Source organism: Rhamphochromis sp. 'chilingali' (assembly GCF_963969265.1).
Source record: "Rhamphochromis sp. 'chilingali' genome assembly, chromosome: 22".
Classification (NCBI taxonomy): Eukaryota; Metazoa; Chordata; class Actinopteri; order Cichliformes; family Cichlidae; genus Rhamphochromis; species Rhamphochromis sp. 'chilingali'.
The window spans coordinates 15,531,495-15,549,586 of NC_137950.1; the positions used below are offsets into that span (position 1 = coordinate 15,531,495).

At 40.8% G+C, this 18,092-nt stretch overlaps 1 protein-coding gene across 2 annotated transcripts; it reads left to right on the forward strand.

Annotated features, from left to right (window-relative positions):
- The first annotated feature begins 1,537 nt into the window (after window positions 1-1,537).
- Window positions 1,538-14,175, forward strand: rundc3ab (RUN domain containing 3Ab). 2 transcript variants are annotated; one of them, XM_080873848.1, is made up of 11 exons: window positions 1,540-1,927; window positions 9,463-9,578; window positions 9,788-9,915; window positions 10,043-10,128; window positions 10,213-10,302; window positions 10,398-10,478; window positions 10,587-10,752; window positions 10,996-11,153; window positions 11,313-11,432; window positions 12,788-12,888; window positions 12,973-14,173. In XM_080873848.1, exons 1-11 carry the CDS (start codon window positions 1,833-1,835, stop codon window positions 13,113-13,115), a joined length of 1,284 nt encoding a protein of 427 aa, XP_080729974.1. In that variant the 5' UTR covers window positions 1,540-1,832; the 3' UTR covers window positions 13,116-14,173. The 2 variants fall into 2 exon arrangements, with proteins under 2 accessions (XP_080729973.1, XP_080729974.1); XM_080873847.1 differs by having other exon boundaries at window positions 1,538-1,927; window positions 12,788-14,175.
- Window positions 14,176-18,092: the final 3,917 nt, after the last annotated feature.

An 18,092-nucleotide genomic window follows, 5' to 3' on the forward strand; every position in this document is an offset into this window, starting at 1 on the left:
CAGAGGGAAGGAAAAGCTCCCTTTTAACAGGAAGAAACTTCCAGCACAAAAATGCTGAGGGAGAGGAAGCTATCTGCCACGAGCAATTGGGGGTGAGGGGAGGGAGAGAAGACAAAAGACAAGCTGTGGTTGAAATATCTGATATGATAATAAAGCGATTATGGAGGATACTAGAATAAAGTCTCTGCTGAAAAGGTGATTTTGGGACACTGAGGGGAGTGGACAGCATGAAAAGAACATCCGACTCATTTAAGACATAAGAAATGTGCTTATTGTTTACAGTGAAACATAGTCTGCCATAGCCTTCAAGTACATTATTTCCAATATTATAAAGCTCTATTGTGTCATAAATATATATAATCCCAGTCAGTGGCATGTCCAAGATTTTTATTCCTCAGCCATACAATTTTATGGATTTAGACTTTTTACTTCAGTAAAAGTTATAAAGTCACATAGATTTATTCTGCACAAGTTGTATAATCAAAAATATATTCAGAGTAAGAGAAAATTTTCTCATGATGTAGAACGGCATTTTTAGAATCATTATATACATGCTGGATCATTCATTTAGGCTATGCTTATGATTTTATTCATAACTAATGAATTTTAAATGAACTTTTCACACATTTTGTGTTGTCAGACATGTGGAGCAGACACAGATCTGTGTCTTAGTCCAGGACCAAAAGCTCCCAACCCCCACCCACCAACCAACCTGTGGTTGCTACCAGCTGTCGTTTCATTCGAGCAGAAAAGGTTTGGGGCCAACGTGTCTGCACCACTGCTGTGCTGACACTAAATCAGCTGAAAACACGAGCACTTTCCTCTAATAGCAAGAGCAGGGAAATGACGGGAGGATGTTGATTGGAAATTACGAGAGGAGGAAGTGAGCCAGCACGGTGACCGCAGTGGTGGTGATGATATCAGGTTTATTGTGCTACCAAGCTTTTACCAGGAACAGTTATTAAACAAGAAAAGAAAGAAATTTCAGTCTCAAATACATCCAACACAATCTTTAAACAATGCATTAAATAAAAGGTCCAAGCACATCTCTTATTCTATATCTATTTATAATAATATAGAAAATTATCATTTATTATTGATGCATAAATTAAACATACAGAAAAAACGAAATAAACTTTCAACGTGTATAAAATGTGTCATATGTTCAAAATAAAAATTGATAAATTTAATGATTGTATTACTTTCCATACACAGTCTTAACAAATAATTATAATAAAAATGTGCATTTCAATCACTATAGCAAATGAAATTTCCAAAATTGAGATAGAGCATTTGCTATCTTAAAGAGATAAAATGATGAGGATTTTGAACAATACATATATTGCAAATATAAATATTAAATATTAAATGTCTATTTTAGGGGTTTTTTTGTAAAATATAAATTTGTGAGCACAAAACCAAACAAACAAATAAATAATCCCTGGTCTTTATATATTATATTAAGCTCTCAAAGAAACTGCGTGTCGCTGGAGCCGGTGACGTAATTCGGTCCGCACGACACGAAACGATCCAATGACGGCATGATGAAGTCAGAAAAGTGGGCGGAGACAGAAAGAGGGGGCTCGAGCAGACACAATTCAGTCCCGTGAGCAGGTCACAGAAGTAAACATAAAAACAAAGCCCACGCTCCGCGCGCTCTGGTGTGTCTAATGTGTCGAGCAGTTTCCTCCGTCGTCTCACAAAGTGCCGCCGCTGTCTGTCAGCGGCTTTGACGCGGGCCGCCAGCATCCTCTCCGGCATCCACAAGTGAATGAGGAGGGCCGGTGGCCCACAGGGAGGGGTCGTTTGCTTCCAGGGCTGCCTACTCCTGGATGGAGCAGGCAGCGATGGCCATGGGAGATGTCTCGAAAAAAGCATCGACTAGGAACCTCGCGGTGGAGAGGAAAAACCTCCTCACGGTCTGCAGGTGAGTGCATTATCCAACACGCCTTATGTTGTATATGGTGATGGACATTTTTAATGCCCTCAGTGCTGCATCAGACAGTGGCCTCTCTGTGTGACTTTTATCTTTGTCAGTGCAATTTTTATCCCAGTGCTGATGGTGTGGTCGCTATGACGACACCCTTCCTGGAGCAAGGACTAGCTGGCACCCTAGGGACTTAAGGCAGGATGGCAGTATAAGATCTTTACATAAAGTCCTGCTTGGATTTTGTGATTTTGGATAGAGATTTGTTCTTCAGTAGGCTCAAACACTGACCTGACGGTGCAGGCACATAATGATCTCTAACGATTATGGTTATGTAAAAGGACAGAGCATTTAGCCTGTAAGTCAGCAGGCATGCTTCCACTTCATCCAGCAGTAGTTGTGCTATCATTCAGCTCAGTCATGCATCAGCTTCAACGTAGATAGACATCCACAGCCCACAGCACATTTAAAGCTGCTGTGACTTAAATTTGGATTTTCCCAATGCATAAAATATTTTATATAATCTAAAAGGGGTCAGTTGCCAAGGTGGACATAGGAGTGTTAGCTCACTTCAGCTCCACTGCATATTGTAGCTTCTTATATGTAAATTGAGAGCATTAAAGTCAGTAAAAAAAGGTTTAAAAAAAAAAAAGTAAGTAAGCAGGACCTCTGTGAGCCAATGACAGGTGAATCTAGGTCAGGTCCCCGCCCTGCTGTTTGTAATACACAGGAAATGCAGGGATTGTGCTCGTTTTGAGGATAGTCAGCCATTTATTATCCAGTTGATGCAGCTGAATGAGGCATTGTTGCCTTTGGAACAATGGGGAGTGAAATCACTTGCCTCAGTGGCTTGTGATAAGATAAGCATTGTTTATAGATGTGAACGTGGCCAGTAAAACATAAAGATGGTGACTCTGCAAAACATGACCAGTATTTAGCCATAATATTTTCTCTCTGTTTGCAGGAGATGGTTAATTTCCTTCTCACGGCTCACTGCATATCTTACCGTCACTGGACAAATAGTATTTGACAGGTGTTCTTGTAGAAAATAGTCCTGCTGAATTATTTAGTGTCCAGGAAAACATTTAGTGGTCACTGCTGAAGAAATAATGGTGCTTAAAATAAACTGAAAATTCTTTGCCTGTGAGCTTTTATATCATTTGTGGGTGTATATTGCTGAAAATATACACCCACAAATGCACAGTGCTGGGAAAAATATTTCACTACTTCCTGATTTCTTTTCTTTTTTTTTTTAATATTAGACAAAGATAACTTAAAAAATACAAAGTGAAATTCTGAATGATGATTTCCTTTTATTAAGGTAAAAAAATGCTGTCAATTTTCAGGACATAGCTTAGCCCTATGTGAAAGTGTAATTGTGAACCTGGTTAAATCATGCATTTACTGTGATTATCCACATTTTTTGGAAAGCTGAGTTCAGTTTCGCTCACCATTGCAAGGTCTGATTACTGCATGACATGGTGAATCAAGAAATAACCTAAATATAAACATAAACCAGTCTGACAAATGGAAGCAGGCCAAAAGACCTCCACAAGCAATCTTGCCACAATCTAAAGAAACTCATGAACAGATCAGAAACAAAGTCGATGTCAGGTCACAAAAGAACCCAGAACAACAGCTAAAGAACTTCAGGTCTCACTTGCTCCAGTTTAGGTCAGAGTTTATGATTCAACAATAAAAGAGCGACAGGGCAAACATGGCATCCATGGGAGAGTTCAAGGAGAAACCAAAACTAAGGCTCGTCTCACAAAACATCTTGATGATCCCCAAGACTTTTGTGGAAACATTCTGTGAGTAGGGCTGCCACGATTTGTCGACTAGTCACGATTACGTCGACTATCAAAATCGTCGACGACTGATTTAATAGTCGACGCGTCGTTTGAAGCTTTGTAAGATCCCAAAAGACACAGGAATAAGTAGCAGGATTTAAGAGTGTAATAACGGACTGAAACAGAAGATGGCAGCACTGCATGTACAAGGATGCCAGCTGCCGTTAAACCCCGAAGAAGAAGCAGCTGTGTCCCAGAAATCATAGCGCGGCCCAGCTTAGTTTCCAACAATGGCGGCAGCTAGTTAGTTTTAATATTACTCTTATTATTCTTTCTGGGTCAGAAAATAAACGTTTAACGTATTTTCAGGCGAGAATGTAGCTGTGTAAACCTCAAATATCGGCTCAGTTTATCAGGACACCACATATTTTCAAAAGCGCTCCGACGTTTTCGGAGACATCTGTTACCCACCAGCTCGATAGCTAGCCGGGGGCTAGGTCACTAGCGCGGTGAGAACACCGGACTCCCGGCAAATTGTTTTCTAACCCACCGCCGTCTTTCGCTACTCAGGTTAAATATATATGAGTCACTTAGATAAATTAAAAATGTTGTTGTTTGGCTTTTTTTTTTTTGTATTTTATTTGTTCCTGAGTAAATCGGTTTGTCTGAGATTAAAGTTATAGTTTTTACACAGCTGAATAAACGTCAAGCAGACAGCTGATTATCAAAAGTGTGAGATGCTGGAGAATATACTCCGTTGTCCTGTTATATTTTAGATAGCAAGGAGTTCATTAAACTTCACCGAAACAATCTGCAAATTTCATTAAAATTTAATAAACTATCATCTTGTCTTTATTTTTAGTTAGCACCTTAAACACTTAAAGCTGTAAGCTAATGATAGTTATATAAGAGCAGATGCTGCTGGTGCAATAAGCTGTAGTTTTACGTCCAGTGGATGATGATCTGATTAGTCGACTAATCGCATAAATAATCGGTGATTAGTCGACTATCAAAATAATCGTTTGTGGCAGCCCTATCTGTGAGATAAAAGTTTAACTTTTTGGAAGGTTTGGGTCCTGTTACATCTGCTGTGAAACTAACATAGCCTTTCATGAAAAGAGTACATCGTAACAAGAGCCAAGCATGGTGGTGGTAGCGTGATGGTCTGGGGCTGCTTTGCTGCTTCAGGCTTGCTGTAATTGATGGAACCATGAATTCTGCTCTCTACCAGAAAATCCTGAAAGAGAATGTCTGAATGACTCAAAAACAAAACAAAACAAAACAAGAAGAAAAAAAGGAGGTTTTTGGAGTGGTCTAAAATAATCCAGACTTAAATTTCAGATGCTTTGGCATGACCTTAAACAGACCTTTGATGCTGGAAATACGTCCACAGCGATGTGAAATACTCATTTCCTGATATCACAAACTTATGCTGTTTGTGTCATGGTCCGGAGTCTGTGGACTCCTTGTTTATGTTTAAATTTATTAATATTCTGTGGTTTTGTTTATTTTGGGTTGTTTGTGATTATCCCTAGTGTTGTGTGTCCTCTGTGCTCTCCTGTTCCATGTTTCAAGTTCCTATGTTCTGTCTCCTAGTCTGTTAGGTTTGCCTGTTTAGAGATTTATCGGTGTCTTTCCTGTTTTATTGTGAAGGTCCATGTCTCTTGTCAGTGTTTCTAGTTTTGCTTCCCCTTGTCTTGTTATGTCTAATTAATCCCAGCCGTGTCTCCCTCCTGTCTCCCATTCCCTGATTGCCCTGTGTGTATTTAAGCCCTGTGTTTTCTCGTGTGCGTTGCTGGATCGTCTGTGTATTGAAGGCCGATTACGTCACAGCCAGGCGATGAGGGCTGTCCCAATTCAAGGGCCGCTCCAAATGAGGCCCCGAAATCCGTCCTTCATTTTCCTGGATATGAAGGATGGGTCAGGTGTATCCTTCGTGGCCCAACCTATCCCAGAATTCATAGCGCAGCCCAGCCAATTCCAGTTTCCAACAATGGCGGCTTAGTTTTAATATTACTCTTTCTGGGTCACAAAATAAACTTTTAAGATATTTTCAGGCAAGAATGTAGCTGTGTAAACTTCAAATATCTGCTCGGTTTATCAAGACATCACATATTTGCAAAAGGGCTCTGACGTTTTCACAGATGTCTGTTACCCACTAGAGCCGTCGAGAACACCGAACTCCCGCCACATTTTCAGACCCTGCGTGGTCTTTCGCTACTCAGGTTAAACATATAAGTCACTTAGATAATGTAAAAATACTATTGTTTGGCTTTTTTCAGTGTTTTATTTGTTCCTTAGTAAATCGTTTTGGCTGAGATTAAAGTTATACTTTTCATGCAGCTGAATAAACGTCAAACAGAAAACTGATTAAACAGAAACGTGAGATGGTTGAGAATTTACTCCAATGTTCTGTTATATTTGAGGGAGCAAGGAGCAGACAGCTGAGTTTATTCAACTCCACCGAGACAGCTGGTGACGCAAATCTGAAGGCTAGACCGTCCCATTTCACAGCCTCGCACTTCCAGACTTCGAAGGACCCGGCCCACGTAGACCATGATGGCCGGGTTGTTCGAAGGCTGTGGCCTAGGAGTTGGGACACAGCTACTGTTATGCTAATGCTAGTTGATGTTATTAATATTGTTAATGCTAATTAGCATTAGCAACAAAAAGCAGCTTGCTAATATCTGTAATATCTTGTTCCCTTGAGTTTTAATAACCCTCTATTTTCTCCAAAGTCTTTGTTTTTACAGTGTAATGAAATAAGAAACAAGCTCAATGTACAAGAATCAAAATTAAAACAGGATAATAGGGTAAAGTGGATTAAAGTAGTTGCATGCCATGGAGACTAGATGACGCGCATAAGTGACCAGTGACTCAGCTAAAAGTTTTCCCCATACATCACCACAGTTATCAATATTTACAGCCAAAATTTAAAAGTAGGATATTTATGAAATTATGGATAAAATCTTGCCAAATGATTTATGATTATTATCATTATTGAGTTATGTCTCTCTGAACTAATTTTATTTGTTCAAATCTTCAACACATACAAAAGTTAAAGGGTTTTCACAGGAAGATCCTGGAAGTCAGGAATGTATTACGGGAGACTTATGTCATCAGCTGAAATTATCTAGTACAAAGGAAGTTGTTGGAGTTTCCTGAAAGTGCTCGATGAACATATTCCTCACAGTAAAAGGATGACATCAGACTGAAGTGTAGAAATGAGACTCTGCAGGAAATGGAAGGTACATTGTCAGAGATCACATAATTACATCCACACTCAAATGGGATGGAGATACGCTTGTACAATTTCAAATAGTTGAACTCTGTGCTCTAACCCTGATTATAATTATGGGAAATCAGATTAGTAATGGTTGATTGATTGATGACGCAGTCCTGATACTATAACCTAAGGAATATTGCGGGAATTCGATCAATATTGAGTTTTAGTGACACTCTGACTATTTTGCTTTTTATGCTTTTATTTCCTCTTTGTTAGACTACTGTACTGGTCTTTTAACAGATATCAATCAGAAAGCATGAAATAGACTTCAGACTATGCAAAATCAGCTGCCAGATTGTTACCAGAACCTTGAAAACTGAACACATCTTACCCCAGTGTTGATGACTCTACACTGGCTGTGCATTTCTCTAGGAATTGATTTTAAGATTTTACTTATTACATTTAAAGTCCTTCATTGCCCAGCATCAAAATATACAGTCAAACTGCAGTTCTTCTACCAACCAGTGCTCAGCTGAGATCCTTGGTCTGAAACCCATTAACAGTTCCCACCTCACATGTAAAGACACAAGTCGATTGAGCGTTTGAATGTTTGCTGTTGGGGCTCCTCGATTGTGGAATGACCTGCCTGAGAAAATTCAGCTCACCTCATTAGTGTCTTCTTTTAAGATTCACCTTATTTTATTTTGATGTTAAGTCTTGTGTTTTAATTGATATGTAAATTCCATCCATCGATCTATCCATTTTCTTCCACTTATCCGGGGCCGGGTTGCAGGGCCAGCAAACTAAGCAGAGAAGCCTGGACCTCCCTCTTCCCGGCCACCTCCTCTAGCTTGTCTAGTAGAACACCAAGGCGTTCCCAGGCCAGCCAAGAGATGTAATCTCTCTAGCATATCTACCCCAGGGTCTCCTCCTGGTGGGACATGCCCAGAACACCTCACCTTGGAGGCACCCAGGAAGCATCCTTGTCAGATGCCTACACCTACACTGGCTCCTTTTGATGTGGAGGAGTAGCAGCTTTACCCGTCCCAGATGGCTAAACTTCTCACCCTATCTCTAAGGAAGAGGGCAACCACCCTTCAGTGAAAGCTCATTTCCACAACTTTTATCTGTGATCTCATTCTTTCGGTCACTACCCAGAGGTCATGACCAGGTGAGGGTGGGGACATAGGTCGACCAGTAAATCGAGAGCTGCTTTTTTACGCTCAGCTCTCTTTTCACCACTACGGACCAGTACAGTGTCCGCTGATATGTTCATTGTTTTGTATAATCTCCTCCTTGTTTGTTCTGTTATTCTGTGTTTCTGGGAAGTACTCTGTAACTCTAGTTTTGATAAGTGCTGTAAAAATAAACTATTATTAAGCTGTATCATACATAATTACTTTATGCCCTGCCCTAACAAGCTAACACCACCCAGATATTTTGCTTTTATGAGTTTCATTGACCTTTGTTAATTGTACAGTACAGATTACAGCATGAGTTTTGAACAAGGAAACCTAGGATATTTATGGAGACAAGTTATCTCTCTTATCTGCCATGGTCACAGAATACATTTAGACCCTTGTGTACAAAACCTAACTTGTACATTAGCTTGTGGTATATCTGAAAGATTACGTGTTGACAGAATAGGACAACGTGGAGTATTTTGTTCAGTAAGGTCAGTCTGACACCGAGATCAGAGTCTTAAAATGTTCCCATTGTTGCCATTTTACCATTCACTGATCACACAAGTACATCACATTTATGACACCGGATCCAAAAATTCACATAACAACATATATATTTAACCATTTTTCTTCAAATATAGAAAGTAACTTTCTTACACATTAAATTGTTATCATACAGAGACAAGAGTTCAGCTTCCTATAAAAACAGCACAGAGCTCTGTAGTCTGGGGAGAATTGTGTGATTTTTCAGTGCTTACTATTTACTCTATATTCTGCCAAATTAAGCAAGCAATTTGGCAGAAGATAGAGCGATTCCACAGTCTTATCATCTCCTGTTTTCTCTACACTGATCCAAGGATCCATCCCGTGTCATCTGGAACAGCCATCACAAATTTTTGAACACAGAAAAATAAACGTAGAGCGCAATACTGTACATAATCTGCTCATGTACATTCTTTAAATCTGTGCATATTCCTGTAATTTGTGTTTTTATGATATTAGAAATCATGTAAGAAAATGAATAGTCATTCTAATTGTACTCATTAAAAATGTTCAGTCTGTTTTTTAGGGTTAAACCTAAGAGCTAACTAAATGTATCACAGTGGCAGAACACTGTGTTCTTTCGCGACTGCATCCTTAAACAGACTTGTGTGGTTTATCAAGTGTGATTCACAAATGTTTAGCAATAGTTTGATGTACGACATGTTCTGCCTACTGTAAACTGAAACGAAGACAGCGGTAACCCATCAGCGTTTTTCCTGACTAATCTTTTCCCTCTATGCTTGAATAAGTGCTCGAATAAGTGCTCTCCTCGCTCCTCTCCACCACACACAGGTTTTCAGTTAAGACCCTGCTGGAGAAATACACGGCCGAGCCCATCGATGATTCATCAGAAGAGTTTGTCAATTTCGCCGCCATCCTTGAACACATCCTCAGCCACCGTTTCAAAGGTACTAAACTGAGGAGATAACATACTGGGACTTAACGTCCTGTTGAATCAAGGCTCTTACAGTGTTTACTGAAACTTTTCTGTCCTGTTTAGCAGCTTCGGCAAGCAGAACCATGTTGTTTTATTATTCGCAGTAATATATGTGTAGTGTAACAACGTGTTTTTCAGTGCTTACTAAAACTAACGCACTTCACATGCTTGTTGTGTCAGGCTCTAGTAGCTGGTTCGATGGTCAGAGGAGTTACTGGGACTACATCCGCCTGGCTTGTGCTAAAGTCCCCAACAGCTGCATTAGCAGCATTGAGAGCATGGAAAACATCAGCACCTCACGAGCCAAGGCAAGACCATCATACGATGACAAAAAAATTACAAATAAATAAGAATATGTAGATTTATTGGGACTAATTTAGAAGTCATTTTTGTGACTCTCCAGACTAATTTCTTTAGCTTTGGTGTTCCTTTCAGGTCCGAGCCTGGATGAGAGTAGCTCTGATGGAGAAGAGGCTATCTGAATACATCGCCACTGCTCTGAGGGACAGCAGGACAACCAAGTTAGCACCTCTCTATATAATAAAAATCACTTGATCCTCGTACAAACATGTTCCCACCTAACTGCACTTGTCTTTGTGCTTTAGGAGGTTCTATGCAGAGGGAGCCATCATGTTAAGAGAAGAAGCTACAGTGCTAACAGGGATGCTAATAGGTCTTGGAGCTATAGACTTTAGGTGGGGCGTCCTGACTTTTAGATATCAGACTGATACTTTTAAAATCCTTATGCATGTATAAAGTTTCTAATTTCTGATTGGTTTGTCTCCCTCAGCTTCTGTTTAAAAGGGGAGGCCCTGGATGGGAAATCTCCTGCAGTGATTGACTATACTCCATACTTGAAATTTACACAAAGGTACACCAACCTTCATGTATTTCAGAAACACTTTGAAAGTTACAGAAACACCATTGCACAGCCCATTCAAAGTCAATAAGATACTGATACTGGCTGCTCGTGTCACAGCTATGATTACCTGAGCGATGACGATGATCGGCAGAGTGTTGACAGCAGCGCGAGTGACGACAGCGTCCCTGAACATCCTTACATCCCCCTGGTCACAGACGAGGAGAGCTGGAGCACAAAGTGTCGCAAGATGGAGCAGAGGTTCAAGATTGTCAATGCACAAAAGGTGGGCGGACAAACATGATGTGTTTCTGTCGCTGTTGCTTGATCTAAATCTAAGGTTAATAAATGCAGATAAATACGTTCATCGTTTCATGACTCTATTAATCTGTCAGTTAATAACAAAGATTATACTGCGGAATCGTTTCTACATTACTATGACCGTTCACAGATGGTTGATGTCTAATATGAGTATCCGAGGGTGAATGTGTTTTTTAAATTTTGGCTCAGTCTGAATGTGTGTTGTCAGGGTTACCTGGAGGAGCTTGTGCGTCTGCGTGAGTCACAGCTGAAGAACACAGAGATGGAGAACAAGAGGCTAAAGGCCCGGCTGGAGGAGCTGCAGACCCAGAGCCAACAGGAGAAAAGGGAACTAGAGGCCATTGTCTTGGAGCTTCAGGAGCAACTGTGAGTGAAACACACAGATGGCTAGCATGTTTAAGCAAATAGCTTTAACACAATGCCAGCTTAACTGATGAACACTCTTCACTGCAGAGTACCGTGGACTGTGTTTGCTTTTCAGTGGTTCTATTGTTGGGACTTATGTTTTACCCTCACATGTCTCAGGACAAGCTTGATTCCGTGTGACTCCAACCACTTGGCGAAAAACCTCTCAATCCCACTCGTCAACCAGTGGCCAACGTTCGAGCCGTTCGACAGCCAAGAGGACTTGAAGCTGTTTCGCAGGTTTGCTACAGGCAGCATGGTTACTTTGTCTCGTTGTTGCAATTTGACAATATGCACAAACTCTGTAATAACAATAATATACACCAGCCAGTCGCATTTTTAAGTTACACCTTGCTAATACTGGCTGGGACTCCCTTTTGTCTTCAGAACTGCTTCAGTTCTTCACAGCATGGAATCAAAAAGTCCATCTGCTTCAAGGTTAGACACGTTGTTCACTTTTTCAGACCATTCTCCTAAACTCTACAGATGAGGAAATACATCAGAGGACGATATTCAAACGTCTATCGTTCCATGTTATAGGCTATCGTTTATTTGTTTTAATTGACGGTTTGCAATAGTCACCATGGCAACACAGAAGGACTAACCAAAACAAATCGAGGAGCTCATTCCTAAACAGGCAGCTACTTCTGTAGCTGCAACAACAGATACGTGGACGAGCCGAACAACATTCCTGTATGCGCTTAACGGTGCGCTTCCTCCGAGACTGGACACTCTGCAGTAGATGTTTGCAGACATGCTGGTTTCCATACAGGAACAGCAGTGATACCCGGTGGCCTCAGGGAAGCTCTTGCGTGACTCTGAGGTCATCTAGTTAGTATCGCTATTGGATAATACTGCGTACAGCCCATATTTATTTCATTTTTAATTATTTGATTTAAATGTGAAAAATAAATAGTACTCTTGGTGGACAGATTATATAAACTATTCACTAAATTTACAGAAAATGCACTATATTGTGGTATATATCATCAGTTGTGTGGGAAAATCCCAGCAGATCAGCAGTTTATGAAATACTCTGGCATCAGGTGTGCCACGTTCAAAGTTTGACCTCCCAGCCCATTGTTCCCTTAGTGGGCTGGTTTCAGTCATTATGAAAATGTACTCTTTATAAGATTGGGGAAACCTGCAGTCAGCTGAGACTGAAGAAGTCACTTTATGAGTGACGAAACGTTTCTCCCACTGAAAACGCTACGTCCAGATGAACAGAATCGACCTTTGGAGACGTTCAAAGTAATTTAAATCACCTTTCTTTCTCATTCTTATTCTCAGTTTGAACTTCAGCACATTGTTTTCATCATGTGTACATGCTTAATTGCACTCACTTGCTGCCATTTGACTGGTTTATAAAATAATTGTGTTGATTAGCAGTGCACCTAATGAAGTGGCTGGTGGGTGTATAATATTGTTCAATCAAAGATCAGACAGCACTTAGCAGTTTGTGTAAATCACAAGCAAAAATCAAATGGCGTAGTTATGTCCATGTAAACCTGTATAGAAAACATTTTAATTTTTTAATTCAAAATTTGAACCTGGTTTGAGCCATATATAAATATTTGCCTTGTTTTCTCTTTCAGGAGGAGTTTTCCAAGCACAGAGCTGCTGTCAGTGGAGGTCAGCCTGGATTCTGACTCTCAGAGGACTCATGGGAAACAGAATGGGAGGGCCTGGTGCACAGGTGACAACTCAGACACACAAGCGATGAAACATGTGTGTACAGTTAAACTGACCCTCCCGTTATATGTTTGTCCCACCCTCCCAGAAAAGGACTACACCCCCTCCATGATGGGCCTGTGTGGGTCCTTGGCGTCCTTCCCAAGCTGCAAATCTCTGACTAGCCTGAAGTCCAGCGAGTGCCTGGTCAACATCAGCACAGAGAACAGTCCTGCCCTCTCTCCCAGCTAGGGGGCACCAAAGAAACACTGCCAAGAAACATTAAGACGCTCCGGCGTGAAAATAAAACGACTGTTCTCGGTGGGCGGACAGATGCTTGACAGACTTGAGTCCCTTTACTTTTAAAACCCAGCACTCTCTCAGCTTACACCTGTTGTGGAAGAGCAGCCTGCACGCTCTCTGGGCCTGTGCAGCCAAGATACAGGAGCAAGCTGCCGCACTGCCTCATGGCCTCCTACAGCGTCATTGCCTTTCATTGTCGTGACATCATTAAGCCTCCTGCACTGTAAAGCAGCTGGTTTAAGTCTGACCCTCCTTCACTTACAGTCACCCATCTGAACCGGTCACCTTCATCGAAGCTCGCTGTAGGGTCGTTCTGTGTGTCGCTGTCCTTTTGTCTGTGTCTTATCGATCTGTCAGCCTATCTTACTCTGCCTGTTGAATAACACTCACAAGATGGGTGAGCTGCTATATCCTTATGGAGAAACAGCCCTATTATATACTGTTACAGGAGCATGAAAAGATTTTAGAACAGAAGCTTTTAATGTGGCGAGTCAGATGGTTTATGATGAAGATTATTTAAAAAAATAAATAACAGAAGCTACTTTATGATATTAAAATCAATGACAGTTTAGACCTTATTCAATCATACGCTAGGTTAGACACACAGGCTACAGAGGATTGTGGAGATGCCACAGTGTGAACATTAAAAAAAAACAGAAATCTGTTGCATACAAATGCAGAGTTTATTGTGACTATGCAGAATGAGTGTTGTCCTTGTCTTTTTCTACAAACCTAGCTTGATAGAATAGTTTGAACAGGAGAGAAATAGTGAATGTGCAACATGCGTATGCCATTTTTCTTTCTTTCTGTGAGCTTTCCTTTTCTGTTACAGTTACGTCCACGACATACTCACCTGTGTCAGTCACACATGTGTAAATTGCTTTTTAATGCGGCGTTTTTGAGAGTTGGGAAACGTTTAAAACTGCAATAAAACTGCCTTTTTTTGAAACATTAAATGTGCTTATGTATTTAATGGATATACCATCAGCATATCTACCGCTTCGATCCAGGCTGAAATCGCTCAGTTCCTATCCTATGAGAATAGTTCCTCTAAGCACTACAGCTAATCCTCAGGGATGCTTTCTGTTGCGCCACCAGCAGGTCAGAGTTTTAAATGGCGAGTGAAGAATCTATAATCTATTAGATGGACTGTCATAGCATTTTGTACAGACATTAATCAAGGTGCTGGGATTATCTACCACACTGTTGTACATTATCCCCTGATTTATATAATTACTAAGTACTTTTGCATGAATTGTTCTTTTAGCTTCTGAGTTCTCCCAAATATTTTGTAGCACCATAAGGTTGACAAATCTGATCTCTGATAAAATTTGGACATCATGATATCGTGTTACCTAGACTTTCCTGCACATATTGTCCATGATCTGACTGCACTTAGACTACACCTATCCAGTGACATGTTGATTTTGGCATAATGGGTTGTTTTAATACTCAGACACAAATGGGGAAAAAGAACGTACATATCATAAAAAAGAATCTGGTCCTTAGCAGGTCTTAAAATTGGGTATATACAACCTCATGTTAAACCCACAGCAGGTTACTAGCAATAACAAAAAACTTTTTTCAATGAAAATTAAGGAAAACAAATCTTTTTTTCACAGTCAGTCGCTCCCCAATCTCAACAACAGACCAATGACCATTTCACTGCAACCAATCAAAAGCACACTAAGTGATCAGACACCATTAATGAGTTCCACACCTAATTAGTTTTACTGTAGCCCATGAAAAACAGAGACCAGGCTGAATAAAATCAATAGGATTTGTAACAAGGAAGCAAGCATATATTCAAGAAATGGACAGACAAACAAAAAAGACAAAAAGAACAAAAAAAAAAATGCCCGGTCCATCCCAAAGGAAGCAACCATTGTCCATACAGGCTCACTTGCCAGGATGGACCACTCAAAAAAAACCCAACAAATCAAAACAATACCCCATGCCTGGAACAGCTAGTGGATCACTGCTGCTCTGGTAAATCAATCTACGCCCTTGGCACCTTCACTTCCAAAGGTGCACAGGTTAGTGTTCCTCCACCTGCACACCTGATCCCGACTCACAAAACACATCTGTAACCCCCTGTAGTTGCTTGAATATATGCACAAAACTTCTAATTAAGGCACCTCCTCTGTTTTCCTTCAATACCAGCTGTCACACACAGGTAAACAACTGAAATGCAAAATCAATGTGAAAAACTGAATACACCCTCATGAGTTACCTGCTTTCCACAGGAATTAAGAGGGTAGGTGGCTGCTAATTAATTGCACTTCACTAACTCATCAGCAGTGTGAGCACCTCTACTGCAGTTTGCTGGTCATGAGCATTCAGGCTGTGGACGTGCCGACAAATTCACCTCTTGGTCAGAGAAACTGGAAAAAACCACAGAGCTACATACACTCTACTGTCCTCAGTTTGCATGATAAATGTTAAAGTTCTTTACAGTTAAATTAGAAAAAGATTGAACAAATATGGCTTGTTTGGAAGGATTTCCGGGAGAAAGCTTCTTTTTTCTATAAAGGACAGAGAATAGTCATTTTTTCCTGGTTTGCAGAGTTGAACAAACCACAAGTCTTCTAGAACAATTTCCTTTTAACAGATGAGACCAAAGTGGAGATGTTTGACCATAATGCACACTGGCACGTTTAGTGAAAACCAAACACAGCATATCAGTACAAACACCTTATGCCAACTGTTAAACACAGTGGCGGAGGGGTGATGATCTGGGCTTGTTTTGATTTAAAATTGGAAAAATTGGTGTACTTTCATTTTCACACTCCCTCCACATAAGCTGATATCACAGCTGATTATTTTACTAAAGGTCCAAGAAGCCTCCCTGTCATCACCCTCGTCCCCCTTTGGCCTGGGTCACGCTTTGTTCTCATGTCTTCCCCTTGAGACCTGACTTTGTGAAGCATGGCATCGCCTCTCTTTAAATTAGTTTGAGATAGCTCACATGAGGTCAAAGGTTAGGCTCATTTATTCATTAACACAGACAAATACACAGAGCTGAGCAAACAGGAGCTGGAAGTCCTTTGGTAAATGTTGGAAAAGCATTACGTGGAAGACGCATTCCAGGTCGACATACTGTCCAATTAACTCCCAGGCTGTAAATGAATGGATGCCTGTGGGGTGGTGCTACGCTGTGTTTAGTTATTTGTCTTTGTCTTTGGTGGTTTTGTGAGAGTGACATTAATTGCTGGAATTTATACTAGACAGATGAGCATGCTGTAAACACATGGTTTAACGCTTCATCTTTCTGTGATAAAGCCCTCTTAGTCCCATTCTGGTGTCCCGGCAAGCAAATGTGTTATCTAAGCACGGGGACAGGGTCCCGTGTAAGACACGCATGTTTCAGGACAGTTAGCTTTTGCAGAGGGCGCCGGATGGTGAGTCTTACACTGCTCTGGCTTCTAAAAGTGGCATTTTGTTATCTCAGTCCTCTTCTTCTGTCCCACCATCGGCACTCCCTTTTTACACAGTCAGGATATTTATCTTCCACAATGCACACTGTCTCATATATGCACACACATACGCACCCACACCACCCATAACCACTTCACAGTCCACCCAGATGGTGCACACACACCCAGCTGGGCCTCAGGATTGCATGAAGGGGAAATTAGTCTACAAATAAACAAATGTATGAAGTTGATGATGAAATATTTAGATGACCGCTCCGGGGGGAGTTTGCATGTTCTAGCTCATTTAGTGCAGATAACATGGACTTTATACCAGAGAGAGCTCTGCGAACCATGTCACACTGTTGGAATTTGTTTATATTTCTCCTACGTTTATTCATCCATTGGTGTTGGTGCATTTCTTTTTTTTTACATTGTGTGTATTTAAAAACAATCTCTTGAAAGTTTTCTTTAATTAGCCAAGTCTTGCTTTTTTGGTCAAATAACATTATTGGTAAAGGCTAATGCAGCGTAGACCCCAGAGAAGTGCTGCTGTAAGAAAGAAACTAGCAAATTCGCATGAGGTTTATGATTTTTACATATGATAAATTAAGGAAATCAAGGATGTTACAGCAATATTATTTTATTGTTGTACTGCAATGAAGCAAACCAGTGGAGGAGAACACAAATATGTCAAAATAACATGAAAATCAGAGCTTCAGGGAACAGAAACAATGACTCTAATGTATGTGCATAATGACCGATCAAATAACAGCATGATCTTAGACAGGCCCTACAGTTTCTCTCAGCTAAATACCGGCCATTTTTTCTTCCAGTAGAGCGAACGGTGGTGATTGTCGCTGCTGTCTGCATTCCACCTGATCCCAGGGTTTAGCAGGAATTCCTGCGAAACAGACTGCAGCTTCACCCTGATGGCATCAGACAACCCTCAGCTCAGTACTTCTTGGATTCATTTACATGTGTACTGCCTGATTAGGGCAGAAAATACATTTGATCATGTTTATTCAAATATCACTAGCTGCCCGATGCGCCGCCCAGCGTAGGAGGAACTAAGTGTGTAATTCAAATATCAAGCATTCATATAAAGCCATACCCCTCCCCCAGTAAGACCAGTAAGACCAGTCAGACCACGTCTTTCTTCACTCCTGCTTGCACCCCTCTCAGGAGACCCCCCCCCCCCCCCCCAAAAAAAAACAAACAAAAAAAACAAAAAAAACAAAAAGCAAAAACAAAGCCACAACTGAAGACTATTGAAGACTATCAAGCCTGACTTCAGAAAGCCCTCTCATAAATACCGGACTGTTTTGAACACACTGTTTGGGACATATTTGAACATCAGCTGAACACACGGAGTCGGTTCTGTATCAAGTACTGTGCTAATAATACCGCTGCCAGAAAACCTGGATGACAGGGAAGCTCAGGACTGTCTTCAGAGACCGCAGCTCTGACTGTTAGATCAGGTTGCAGAGCTCTGTACAATCCTGCTAGAGCT

What these genes read in the sequence shown, in the direction of transcription:
- rundc3ab (XM_080873847.1), top strand. Translation starts at nt 1,833, where the DNA reads ATGGAGCAGGCAGCGATGGCCATGGGAGATGTCTCGAAAAAAGCATCG. An exon ending in AACCTCCTCACGGTCTGCAG is followed by an intron (nt 1,928 to 9,462) that starts GTGAGTGCATTA and finishes CACCACACACAG; the next exon opens with GTTTTCAGTTAAGACCCTGC. An exon ending in TTGGAGCTTCAGGAGCAACT is followed by an intron (nt 11,154 to 11,312) that starts GTGAGTGAAACA and finishes CACATGTCTCAG; the next exon opens with GACAAGCTTGATTCCGTGTG.